Source organism: Pyrus communis, chromosome 9, assembly GCF_963583255.1.
Source record: "Pyrus communis chromosome 9, drPyrComm1.1, whole genome shotgun sequence".
Lineage (NCBI taxonomy): Eukaryota > Viridiplantae > Streptophyta > Magnoliopsida > Rosales > Rosaceae > Pyrus > Pyrus communis.
This window is the reverse complement of record NC_084811.1, coordinates 12,244,390-12,258,546: the sequence shown is the minus strand read 5'-3', so window position 1 is coordinate 12,258,546 and position 14,157 is coordinate 12,244,390. Positions and strand designations below refer to the sequence as shown.

The window sequence follows — 14,157 nt, the reverse complement described above, 5'->3', positions numbered from 1 at the left end:
GGAGCCCTTGTGCATGGTATGAAGAATGCGAAATTCCTGAATACCCAGCTTTGGACCAATCGTTCAAGAGCTCAAAGCAGGTAAGAATGCAAAACGACATAGGAGTTAAATTGCAAAGAGTGACATCGTAGCATAATACTTGCTTCAAGAAAGGAGACAGTGGAAATTTCAATCCTAGGTCCATATACCAAGGGTGGATCCTGGTTCGTGGATGTTCAGAGTCGGTAAGCGTTGGAAAAGGATTTTGGACATTATGGTTGGACTTCCATTTTGCAATACAACCGTAGAGGAGGTGTTGGTGGAGGCTAACAAAAACTTTTGCTTTCTCCTTGCTATGTACCCTTATAATTGAGGGTTCAAACTGATCATTGTAGTTTCCAGTAGAGGCAAAAAACTCATTTGAAGGGGCAGCAATTAGTTTTAGATTGAAAAAAACTAAAGAAATCAAGCAAGGCAGTGTGAAAACGGCGGAAATCTCAAACTTGGGTTGTAGAGAGAAAGTTTAATATCTTTGAAAAGATTTGGGGATTTTTGAAAAATTGAAAGAAAAGATTCGATGATATTTAAGAAAGGTACTTCAGAATCACCCAACCGTTAAATATAGATCGTCACATCTTGAGATCCGAAAATCCAACAACTGCATTTAATTTGAGAAGGCAATGAACAGAACTTCGTTTTCTGCGCACATGCTACTGTAACAGTCATCATCATTGCAATATTGAAGGCACAATCCACGAGGTAGTGCGCTCAAAATTACAGAACACCTCAATGTTCAAGAAGTTTGCAAAGAACGAAGCCAAGGTGCCACGTGTCTGAAGGAAGAAAACGGTAAGTATTCTAACTTACTTTGAAGGACATGGTCTTTGGGTAACCATCCATCCTCAAGGGCAATAAGTCCGTTTAGATACATAGTTAGGGGAAATTGTGGGACCACGATTTTTCTAGGGCTGGAATAGGGTGGATTAGAATATGCATACCTCAGAAGTCTAGTCATGGATTTAATAACCTTTGTTGCAAAGCTAACTAAATAAATCACCAATGCCACTATCATCATGTTCCAGAATCGGTGGGTGAAGTCGAACGACTTCGCTGGGATTAACCATGCTTGTTTTGCAAGATTCGGGAACCTAATCCAGCAAGGAATCAACATGTTTTCTATAGTTTAGAGTCCTTACAATCTAAGGATTGACGTGCACCCCAAGTACTCACACTCCTAAAAGGATGCAATATCTACAGCCTACATATCATTTGGATTCTTCTGGTTTAATAAGGATTCTATTATCCTAAACGATTTTCTCTTCGACTAGTATATATACACCCTTCTAAAGTTCATCTCTGGTAACGCAATCTCTGTACACTTATTCACTTGCCCACCACTTGAGTCTTAAATTACTTACTAACTTGACCATCGGAGAGCCTTTGACCGGATCACCCTCCACTGGTCTTTGGCTTGCTTACGACATTTTTTTTACAGGTAACTTGGATTTGTGCATCTCCACCTTCTACGGTGGTGCACGAATTTGGTTCTAACACCTATCTAACAAGGTCGAGGAACGACGAATGAGTGGTGACATTTCCTGGAAGTGCAGGTTTGGGGGGGAAACGCATGCCAATTATGGCAACCAGGTCGCGAACAACATTTATGTAAGTATTTCATTTTATGTTTTAAATTTAAATTTCATTACAATAATTAAAAAAAAAGGTTTAAATTATGTTCGATAATTTTAATTGGTTTCTCTTGTTTTATTTTATTTTATTTTTTTATTTGTAGACTTCTATGGCGTAGAAGAAGAACAATTACCTCACTAACCTTTCTTAGCAACAATCGAACGTGTCTATGGAGGAGTTGACACCTGATTCATAGGTGTTTTTACAGTTGTTGATGGATAACCTTAGAGGGTGTTGTTCTTCATCAAGCTCTCTTCCTTCGACCAAGATGTCTTCCAAACTGTATTAGGTGGAGATGGAACTAGTGTGCCAAAAAGAAGAAGCTAAGCGCCAAAAAGTAAAAGCGGCAGACCTGAGAGAAGAAGCTGTTCATGAGTGAGAAGTTGTCACACGCGAGCGAGAAGAAGTGCACATGTACATTGCTGGGATAGCCCAAGCAATATTAGCTTATGGCATTTGCATTCTTGAGCCCCCGAGCGACCTTCAGGGGGCCACTCCCTCAGTCACCTCAGTAACCGCCCGAATAGTTTAGGTTAATTAGTTTTGAAATAATTTAAATAAATTTTTGCATAATTTATTTATTTATTAATTTTTGCATAATTGTTCGAACAATTTATTTTGAAAGTAATTTAAATAAATTTTAAATTAAAGTTATCATTAATTTAGCTTTTTAAATTCATATAATTGGAATTACATAAATGATTTATATTAAATATTGTTTTAATACCGAATATTCTTAAAAAGTATACCTGACGAATTATTTCGTCGAGCAGACTTTATATTATTTTTTTTATGTTTGGTTTTAAACAATTGTCTGGCGAACATTTCATCAGGTCACATTTTTAATAGTATTTACAAACATGTGGGGCAACACAACGTTGTTGTTAGGTAAAATATTTTCGTCAGGTAAAGGCGGTAAACACACCTTTACCCGATGACGTCTTTCATTGGGCAAACTCAGCTTTGACTGACAGCTAACTTTATTTCGTCAGGTAAGACTTCGAGCGACGGGTTTTGAGTAACCAACTTTTCCCTATAAACTTCCGTCAGCTAAAGTTTTAGTGATGTATTGTCTGGCAATGCCTTTTTTGTAGTGATGTATTGTCGATATAAACGGCCGCGATAATTTTACTAACCAAAATCAACTTGTAGAGGCTTGAAGTTTAAGGGTTCTCTTCTTTGCATACCAAGTCATGCGTCTAATTCTCTTCACTTTTGACTCTATCTTCTGTTTTAATATTGCTTGTATTACAAAATTACTATAAAATTAAAGCCTACTTAAGGCCTTCCATAGTAGGCCATAAAAAGTGAGTGTGATACCAATTTATTGCTCATGAGTCCAATCACGAGTTCAATATATCAAACTCATGAGTGTGGTACCAAGATATTGAACTCACACTAGTGTAGCAATAGTATTATAGAGATGAAACTCAAGATACCTGATCCTTATATATAGGTATCACACTCACCTAAACCACTGTGGAAGACTAAGATCTATATCTTAGTTGTTATGCGCCTAACACTAAGACCATCTACAATGTTAGGATAAAGCTTAAAATTTAAGCTTTAAACCCCACCAAAACATCTCTAACCATTGGTCCAAAATAAGTCTTGGGGAGAAAATAAATTTTTGGACTAGATTTCCCCCGTTCTTTCTAGACCTACCAAACCATTTGTAGCATGCGTGGGTTGCGCGACTGAAGCTCAAAGCACAGACCAACTAGCCACACTCATGCCATATGCCAGATATAACATGGCAGGGTCCATGTGGACAAAGTTTGTGTGCCACTAGATGTTGGATGTTGGATCATAATCCAACGACTAATAGGTCTACATAGTTAATTCAAGGATTGCTTGAAATATAAATAGGATTAGGATTTAGTTAATAGCTATAGCTTGTACCCCAAGTAAAGTTAATATATTCCGGATTTCCTTGGGGAATAAAGGCTCCTAATTCTATCCTATTTGGAATGAGATTTGGTGTATCAATTATCCTTGGACTGCAAGGAATCCTAATGACATTATTATGGGAAGATTCATTAAGGTTAAATCCATATAATTACAAGGTTAAGGTCCATGCTGACAATACACAGAAACTCATATGAACGTTCCATTAGTTCGAGTATAAAGGAGTGTTGAGTGTACAGAAGGCTGTGGTCAACTAACATATTATTTTGTAGGATTCCAATACGATTTCCCAAATGAGAAGTCCATGGTTGAGCATATTCCACAAGGTTCTGTCAAAGATGATTCATCTTTCCTACATGCCATGTTGATTTTGAGTACTTTATCAATTGAGCATAATTTATGGATTCTTTCAGGTTAGTATTTTTAGTTGTTTATGAAATATATAAAGTCTAACACTAGCAACAACTCTTTATGAGCTGATGGGGCTGGAAACCAACAATCATATTTCAAACTTTTTTTTACTTATAATCCAACGATTGTGATAAGATGAGATCAAATTTAACAGTAAAAAAAAGATTTGACGGTCCAAAATTAAATCCATTGGCTAAAATTTAAGCATTAACTATTGGAGGAGAAAAGCAATTTCTAGTTTTGGCTTAAAATTTTTTGGCTTAAATTTTTAAACTTTATCCTCAATCATTAGAGTTGTTCTAAAGGAATTAAATTTGTAGGATGTAGTCTACGTAGTTATGTCTGGCATTGATATATCAATAAACACCTGGTGGAGCAATTGCTAAGCAAGATGTTACGTCTTAAAACTGTTCTAATATATCTAATTGTTTGATCACTAGGATATGATTTTAAAAATCTTCTCTTGTGTGTGTGTGTGTGTGTGTGTGTGTGTGTGTGGGTGGGTGTTATATTGAGGCTAGTAATATGGACTCTTGTTTATTAATTCTTCTCAGTGCTGGAATCCATATGTATGCCGGCTTAATAATCGTACTTTTATATAAGTTAATTTTTTTTTAAATATTATAAAAAAAAATATAAACAAGATTTGAAATAACTCATTCTTGGTTTAATCAACGTATTATTAAAATCCCTTTCGACGTGACATGCTGCCTAAAATTATGCATGTAATTGTAATGAGCTTTCCTTCCGTGACCATCCAAAACGTCAGCAAACTAAGCTTGTTTATTACATATTGAGAATGGTCAACAAGCCATGGCTATAAACCGAATTAGATTCTCTCTGGATTCTCTAGTTTTCTTCATCAAAGATTGTGCGGTTACAATTGTTTTCTTTTTTAATATATTTCACGTAAAACGAAATTACTTTACTTTTAAAAATATAATAAGCATTTAATTGTAGTCGTACAATCTTTGATGATTGATCCCCTGGATCCCCAATGAGGAGATTCGGAGAGGATCTAATTCCCTTATAAACCACTATGGGATGGTCTAATGGTTAGGGACGAATTTCAGATCCATATTTCACACAACACGTTATGAATTCAATTCTTGATACTAGTGAATCACACGATGTTGCTCAAGAGGAGGCTGAAATGTCTATATAAGTTTTCCTAGCTCCCGAAAAAGTGAAAACTATGGTGAAACCATCAACTGGTCTCCTTTTTTTAAAAAAAAAAAAAAACGAAAAAAAGAAGAAGAAAGAATAGAAAAAATAAAGCAAGCCATGGCTATAAATTTTATTTGGCAATATCAATGACTATCAAGATATCATTCTAATAGTGCTCCTCCTTTTGTGCTTTATCTTAATATGATACTCAAGTTCCACACATGCGTTCCCTTTTAAATAAATCAACATGTTCCTAAATTGTAACATGTTTTTTTCTTTGATACTTGTGTTCTTTAAGAACATCAGCGATATGAGCAAAACTTCATTAATTTAGAAGTTTCAGAATGCGAGGGACATAAAACTTGACTCCGACTACAATCAGCAATTAAGAAAGCGTTTTGAACAATATAAGACGCATCTCAAACCATTTAATAGAGCATGACATAAAACAAACATTGCTAATCTATCCCACGCCGTTCCATTACCTACAGTTTTCATGAAATATCGCCTCCATTAACACTCACTACATCTTGTTCAAATACTACGTGACTAACAACAAATTGATTGTTGGACAACATAATATGTTCAACTAACTTTTAAAGAAGATTATTATGAAAATAAATAAAACGTATTTTTAGAAGTGAGAAATTTCAATGGTACAATTACGTTGCACCCTTTTGAAAACAAATTCAAAATGTTAAAACCATCAATTTCTTCGCTATTTACCCTCTTAAACCTCATCAATTAATTGGTAATTCCTATGATTATTGACCGACCTTGTTGAGCCACGTGGAAAACATGACACGTGGAGTGAAATAAGGGCCGTAAGATACTTTGATGCACAACTAATTAGCTTATGCGTAGCCAAGTGGGCGACCTCGAGACTACGTAGAGACGCAAAGAAGATCCAAAGTAGCGTAAGCGCCAAACCTACCCATCTCTCTCAAACTCATCCGACAGCTATCCCTTCACTTCAGCCACCACGCCCAATCGCAACCGTCCAATCTCTAATCGCTCTTTCACATTAGTTTATGAGCCTTGTCCCCTCGTCTAAGCGTTGTTTTGTTGTTGAAGTCTAAAGTTGCAGGTCGTTTAGGCTCTCCCCTCTCTCTCTCTCTCTCTCTCTCTCTCCCCCCCCCCCCTTCTCTCTCTCTCTGCATTTTCCCCCTGCAAGTCCTCTGAGCCTGCAAATTTCACCGCTTCCGCCATTGAAGGTCCAGTCGAAGCAAAGGCATCACATTCTTCCAGATACTCGTTTGCACACAAATGGTAACGTTCTTGTCTTTCTTTCTGAAAAAAGGCACCCCATTTTGTCCTTATTTTCTAATTTCGCCCATTTTTCATCCGTTTTGACTTTTGGGTTTCGTAAATTTAACAGGACAGGACAATGCTGGTGCCTCCATGGCTAGAACAATTGCTCACCACATCATTCTTCAGAGTCTGCCGTACACATGGAGACGCCACCAGAAGTGAGTCCAACATGTTCTGCTTAGATTGCAGTGGAGATGCTTTCTGCTTTTATTGCCGGTCCTCCAGACACAAAGATCACCAAGTGATTCAGGTAAAATCCCAAGTTTTCCACCAACTCTCTTCCTCTAACTCACCAAATTTTTTTCGAGTTAGGTTAGTTGGTCAGAACAGTGCCTTTATCCCTGACACCAAGTTTCAAGTTCGAATCCCTCTTCCCTCTTCTCCGTTAGAGTACTTTAATGTATCGCATTGTCGAAACGAAAACCCAAAAGATTCCCCATATTTTTCTTAGCATTGTTGTTTTTTGGACAAATTTCTTAAATTTTTTGGTGGATTTTACAGATAAGGAGATCTTCGTACCATGATGTGGTGAGGGTTTCAGAAGTTCAGAAGGTACTGGACATAACCGGAGTTCAGACATATGTCATAAACAGCGCCAGAGTTATGTTTCTGAATGAGAGGCCTCAGCCTAAGGCTGGGAGTAAAGGAGCTTCCCACATTTGTGAAACCTGTGGCAGAAGCCTCTTGGACCCTGTTCGTTTCTGCTCACTCGGCTGTAAGGTCAGTATTTCATTCACTTTGCTTTATTTTATTTTTTATGAAAAATGAAATTCAAATAACCCCCTTTGGCTTGCTTGTTTTGCTTCACATTGTGCTCATAAATATATTCCCACATTTCTCTAATTTCCATCATCATCACCATCATTTACCCACCATTGACAATGATCATTATCATGAGCCACCACATTTTCTCACTTTCATTAAATTGGGTTTTCTCAATAAGAAGTGATTTTTGCACTTCCATTTTTCCTACAGCTCAAGTTTTTCTTAGCCATTAGATTGAATAAATCTGAGAAAAATCAAGGAACTGGAACAAACGGTGGAAACAATAAACGGGAATGTGAAGATCATGACCCCTTTAGATTGGTGATGGAATGTAATTTTATAAATAAAAGTTAGCATCTTTCTTAATTTTTGTTGTTGCTTTTGGCAATGTTGAAGCTTGCGGGAATAAATAGAAATGGGGATGCAAACTTTACCTTAGAGGCAAAGAATGAGGAGGCAATGGGGGGAAGAGAAGAGTTGCGTGAAGGCTCACAACAAGACATATGCCCGCCCACGCCGCCTCCACCTCCTTCCACAACAAGAAGAAGAAAAGGCATTCCTCATAGGGCACCCTTTGGCTCCTAATTTGCACAAATGCCCTCCCTTCCAACTTCAACCATATTATTGTCAACAAAAATGTTATTCTTACCATCTAGTTGTAACATTATTTGTATTATCTCTCTAATAGAAATGAGATCCGCATATGTTGACGGGCTCTACCTCTGTTAAAGAGATAGTGCAAATGATGATACAAATAGATGATAAGTGTAACGTTACTTTGTTTCCAGCCCAGTATTGCAGTCCCTTTGTCCAAGAAAGTGAAGGGTGCAAACTAGAAAGCCATTGGAATTTGGGGGACATGGATGTCAAATGAATATAAATGGGGTATATTGGTATTGGGGTATAGGAAGAAGATAAAAAGATGTTCCTTTTGGGTTTTGGGTCCCAAAAAAAAGAAAATAAAAACTATAAATTCTCTCAATTGTGAAGAAAGATGCAATAATGCATAATTGTTATTGATAGTCGGAAGGTGTACATGTCAATTAAGAAATTGAAAGCAAGTCTTTTGGAATCCAATTTTATAGTTTTCGTGGGTCCACCCACCACATGGGCCGTTTACGTAAGGAAGCATCTTTGTATTGTTTAATTCAAGTAATGGTGATGGGGCTAATCAGCTTTATATGTGATCATTTACCAAGTTTAGGATTAGACCTAGCATTCGTGTCGTGTTTTTCGCGTTCATATTATTTTCGTGTCATACCCGATAGCTTAACGGATTGTGTCGTGTAATACCCGTTAAAGTAAACAGGTAATATGACTCGATCCGAAATCAACCCGTTAATATTATCAGATAATATGACCCGACATGTTACCCGTTAACAAACATATATTTTAAATCAATAAAAATGAATATAACAAACATAATTTGACCAAAAAAAAATGTAAAACACAATACTAAATTAGTATATACATACTAAATTTCGGAGTTGACCCCTTTATGAAAGTTGTAAAGCTTTTTATTATGAGTGATTGCATTTTTCATACTTCTACAATAATTATTATTAATTTTATTAATTTTGCACTCAAATAAAAAACAATGTTCATGAGATTTGGAGGGTTTTAAAAATCTAAACGGTCATGTAACCATCGTCTAAACGTTGAAGATGCAATTATGAACGTTTATTATGTTTTCACATCTTTCACACTTGTACATTATGATTATGAATTTTGTTTATTTTTGAACTTTTTAAAAATACTATTCATGAGAGTTTGTATGGTTTTGAAAATTCAAATGATCATATACCCATCCTCAAAGAGTACAGGATGCGACTACAAGCATTTGCATATTTTTTTTCATATTTTTCGCACATTTAAATTAATTATTATAATTTTTTAATGTGTTTGGTATTTTTAAATTACTTGATATTTTTATTTTTAATGTGTTTTATAATTTTTAATCTCAATCTTTAACTATAATATATTATAAAATAAATAAATAAATAAAACTTAAATTTTATATTTTATATAGAATAATAATTAATAAACAATATATACATATTCATTATATATATATTGTATATTATAGTAAGTTTCTTTTAGTAGTTTAAAAAATTAAAATCATCAAAATAACTTTTTTTTTATCGTGTCAAAACAGGTTACTCGCGTATCACTCTCGTGTAAACCTGTTAAAGACCCGTTATTAACGGGTTATTATTGTGTGACCCGATAATGACCCGATTAGTTATCGTGTTGACCTGAAACCTATTATTTTCGTGTCGTTTACATGTCGTGTTAACGGATCGTGTAAGAAATTGCCAAGTCTATTTGGGATAAACCAATGAGTGTGAAACGAATTGTAAACTTGATAGTTAATGTAGAATTAATACATAATTTGTTTTATGTCAGCGTAAACAAGGTTTGGATTATATTTCGATCAACTCGTCAAAACATTCTTTGAAAAAGCTAGATCGAGTCAATTGACTGACTAGTGACGGAACTAGGGTGACAAAGTACCTTGGTCTGACAAATTGACTCGAGCTGTTGGAATGACGATTTACGCTAAGCTAAGGTTAAAATAGGTAAATTCAGATAAAATTGATGTCGATCTAGCTTTTTGCAATTTTTTGCCGTACCATAATAAAAGATCATATAGATCCTTTTACATGTGTCAAATAGTTTACCTTAAACTTAAAAATAACGTACCAAAGTGACTAAAGAAAGTATTGCAGTGGCAAAGAGAGTGACCAATATTGGTTTTGTGGCGCCATTAATGAGCTTGTCAAGAGGGGAGTGCAAGTGTAGGTGGGGTGGATGGAGATTGATGGGTACTAGGGATCACATGGTGCCTCTTCACTATTTAACTAAGATGGTAGGTGTGGTATTACCATTTAAGATATAATTAATTAGTATGATCATTGACCTTTTTCTATACATCATGATTGAAGGTGGACCCACCCTTCACTGTTTTTCTACTTTTTAGCAGATTACAATTTCAATATAAATGTTTTTGGTGAAACATATAAAGTCCATCACATTCCACATGAATTTTTAGAACCAGCAGTAGTAGAACTTATTTGTCCAAAAAAGAACATTTAGTTATTGGTGCTGACTAAAAATGTCAAAGTAGAATATCAGACTCTGGCAATGTACTCTTATAGACATTGATCAACTCCACCTCTTTGCATAATGAAGGTTTTGACAAAGAAATTGTCCATTTAATTAAGGGCCAAATCGGATCAATGGATCTCGTTGTCCTATAAAGTATTTGGAAGATAACACTAATGGTAATAAAATTTAGAACTAAACATTTGTGGTGAAGTTTTTTAGGATTCATGACTAGAATTAAAGCATCAATCAAAAGCCAAAACAAAAAACCCCATACCTTAGATTTCTAGCAATGAATCCTAACACAGTTGATTGTAGTTTCGTCATTTCATTGTATGACTCTGTGATTTCAGTTGAAGAATTCAGTTCCTGCACCTATATTCGATTTCAGTTCGGGATTTCTTTGGTTTGGAATGGGGAGCAACTATGAATGAGAGTTTTGGTTATGAACACTGAATGGAAGAGATGAAATGACCATCTTAACCTCACACGTGAGGCTTGTGCAATCTATTATGGGAAAAAAGCTTAAAAGTTTCGATTTTAGGTATGAATCCTAATAAATTTCACCATAAGGTTTAATTCCAATCCTTTTTTTTTTTTACTACAGAGACCATCTTCTAAGTACCTTATGATTACAGGGCCATTTATCCGACTTGGTCTTAAATTGAGAGGTCCATGATAAACAGAGATGCAAGCAAGGGTTGGGTCGTTTATGCACCATTAGAATATCTAAGGTCTAATGCTAGTTCTCATCACACTTTCCTTCTTTTAACTACGGTAAGGATTCCGACTTTCAATTTTGAGAAGTATCACAAAATTAATACATAATTGATTGGTTAATTTAATTACTTGTAAGTAAAGCATTACAACTATTTATTAAAATAAAATTACTTCACAAACTTCTAATCTAAAATTGGTACCAGGTTGACTGCTCTACAATAAACTTAAAAACCATTGTACTGACTAGCCAACCTACTAGTCAATTGAGTATAGATTGTAATTGTTAGAATCCCATAAGCATATAAATCAAACAAACTTAAAAGGTTAAAACTTAACAATGTGAACTTCAGTTAAATTTTAGTCTTAGTACTTAAGTTAAGTTCACTTGATTAATAAAGTGTCAATACTAGCAAACCCTTCAATGTTCAGTTCCAACAAGGTTATAAATAAGGCTTCGTAAAGTATTGAACACAAGGAAGTTTTTGGCTGGAAAAACCCACCTCTGGGTTAAAAAACCCACCTCTAGGTTAAAAAACCGGAGATTGTCCATTGAGTCCAATCCACTAGTGTAAACAAAGGTTCATACAAAGATCCACACAAAGCTCAATTCCTAGAACCCTATCTAAGGAGCAGCTTTACCTTTGTGCAACCTTGTCTAACACGAGACGAACTCCTTCGGTCTTCATGAAGTGGCAGCTCCTCCTGAGCTCGTCACCTTGTGGCACCGAGACCAACACAATCAATGATGTGATATGATTTTATGATATGCGCAAGAGATTGAGATTCAACTGACCATTCAGGTTCTTCAGTCAAACAATTGAAGAAGAACCTAACATGAATATGAGAGTATGAAGGATATGAAAAACTTAGGTTTAGACCAAAAAGTCAATGCAAAACCATTAAAACAATGCAACCCTAATATGCAATGATTGGTTGTTTGGGCATTAGATGGTTTTGTGGCTAGGGTATCGGTTTGGAAGCTTAAGAGGTAGCTCTAGGCTAAATGCACTCTTTTCTTGAAAATGTGAAAATCCTAACCAAGGAACAAATGAAACCCTTAAAACCCTTATAATGGAGGAGATGAATGTTTTAGACAAGAGGAACAAAGAGACACGTGTCATGAGCCAAAAAGGCCTTCCCAGATCAAGGGTAAAAGATCCACGCACATGAAAAGGTGTCTAGATGGCTTATGTGGGCTGTCTTATTTTACGTGCCTAAACAGTTGGAAGACAGATGAAAATTCTGACTAGACAACTACACTAGACAAAAGGATTATGAAAAAAAAGAAGCTTAACATGCATATGCAAATGTATGATTCAAACCTCAGCATTGAACCCTTACTCTAAACTATGAGCATGTGTGGTACCAAATACAAGATTTGACAAAGGAAGCCAAACAATAAAACTAGTATTTAACAATCTCCCCCTTTGGCTTTCCTTGACAAAATAACCCCAAACCTATAACTAACGCACACATCACCCTTACTCAAGAAACCAAGCTGAGACAAGAGGGGAGCAAGTAACAACTCCTACAACAACACATATTTCTTAACAAGTGACAAGTGAGGTTCATCATGGGTTATGAGATTAAAACAACATAGTAAGCTCAAGTGATACCAACATGTGTATATTCCAAAACAAAATTGAAAAAGATGCATTTTTACAAATTTTAAATTGGTTGATATTTTTCTCCCCCATTTTGTCATGGTAAGACAAAGGAAGAAAGTGACAAACAGAAAAGCACAGGTGAGGAATAACAATGAAGAGACAATGCAACTTCGAACACAAAAAAAATTTAAACAGGTACAATTCTCGATACCAAATAAGGCAAATATTTAGCAAGTTAAGCTTAGAAGTTCTAAGTAGGCATAAAAGAACAACAACAAAAACAAGTGTAGAAAGGATAATTACATTAAACACCCAAATAAAAAGAAGTTTCAACTTCAGCAACACTGTTCAAGATTCAACAGATAAGAAACTCCCCCACAACACTTGCATATTAAACCCATATAGGTGCTCCCCCATAAACCTATAACTCATCTGATTGTGATGAGTCATCTGAGCCGACATGAGATCCAGCAACAATGGCATCTTCAACAGGAACATTTCCAAGGTATAGACCATGACCAAGGCATTCTTCATCTTCATTTTCATCAGGAATATGTGAACCTGATGTGCTTGCCCTTTGAGGTAAAAGTGGAAGAGAAATGTTGGTGGACATTGATGGATACTCTCTTTCCTTTAGCAGCCATCTTGGCAACAATTGCACTAGAATGGCTGGAGGAAGCAACAATGTGATAGGATATAGATGAAAGATCCACAGGGCGATGAGGGACAATCTTTAGAGGTTGCAGAGAAGGCTTGGGGGCAAATGAAAAAGGATTCAGGGAGGTTTGACTCAGAGATGGTGAAAAGAATGAGTTACTGACAAGTGGTGAAGACGCTGATTGACTGAAATCAACAAATTGTTTCCTAAGAGAGTTGATCTTGGACTCAAGATATGCTATTTTCTTTTCCTGGGAAACATTTGGTGGTAGGACTGGTCTCAGCTGACCCTGAGCAACAACACTCATGACATTGCTTAAGCCTATAAAATTTTTGTCAAGATCTTTAGTAGTTCTAGAACAATTATTACTGGACATTTTTTGGACTCCAGCACACTCTGATTAGACAAAGATGAATTGTAGAGCCTCTCTGGTAGATTCCAGAGTGTTTCGAGTTAGAAAAAAATGACTTAAATATCAGAAACCCGAAAGGAACATCACAACTAGTCAACATAGCAAACAACACTTTGGCAGACACTAGGGTAGGATTACCATTGTTGGAAGACTCTAAGACATTTCTACATAGAAAATTTGACCAACTCTTATAGAAGAGTTTGAGATGAGACTTGGACACTTGACCTTTAACTAGCGGAGTGAACGAGTCAACATAAGCCTCACGATGGTAGGCTTTCATGTCATACTGACAAGTAGATCAGTTATAGCTTGGCAAAACAGAGGCAGAAGAAGGGTCAAGCTCTAAGATCGTACAAATGACGGATAGGTCAAAAGGTACTACAATACCACAGACATATACAACCCCACCAAAATCAGGAAAATTG

General features: G+C 35.9%; 1 protein-coding gene across 1 annotated transcript; it reads left to right on the top strand.

Moving 5' to 3' along the window:
* Nucleotides 1-6,291: 6,291 nt before the first annotated feature.
* LOC137746023 (protein RGF1 INDUCIBLE TRANSCRIPTION FACTOR 1-like) lies at nt 6,292-8,212 on the top strand. Its single transcript, XM_068486070.1, has 4 exons — nt 6,292-6,423; nt 6,533-6,715; nt 6,967-7,185; nt 7,627-8,212. Exons 1-4 carry the CDS (start codon nt 6,421-6,423, stop codon nt 7,813-7,815), a joined length of 594 nt encoding a protein of 197 aa, XP_068342171.1. The 5' UTR covers nt 6,292-6,420; the 3' UTR covers nt 7,816-8,212.
* The last annotated feature ends 5,945 nt before the right edge of the window (nt 8,213-14,157 follow it).

Coding starts and splice junctions, on each gene's coding strand:
- LOC137746023 (XM_068486070.1), top strand. Junction 6,716..6,966: donor AAGATCACCAAGTGATTCAG/GTAAAATCCCAA, acceptor TGGATTTTACAG/ATAAGGAGATCTTCGTACCA. Junction 7,186..7,626: donor TCTGCTCACTCGGCTGTAAG/GTCAGTATTTCA, acceptor GCAATGTTGAAG/CTTGCGGGAATAAATAGAAA.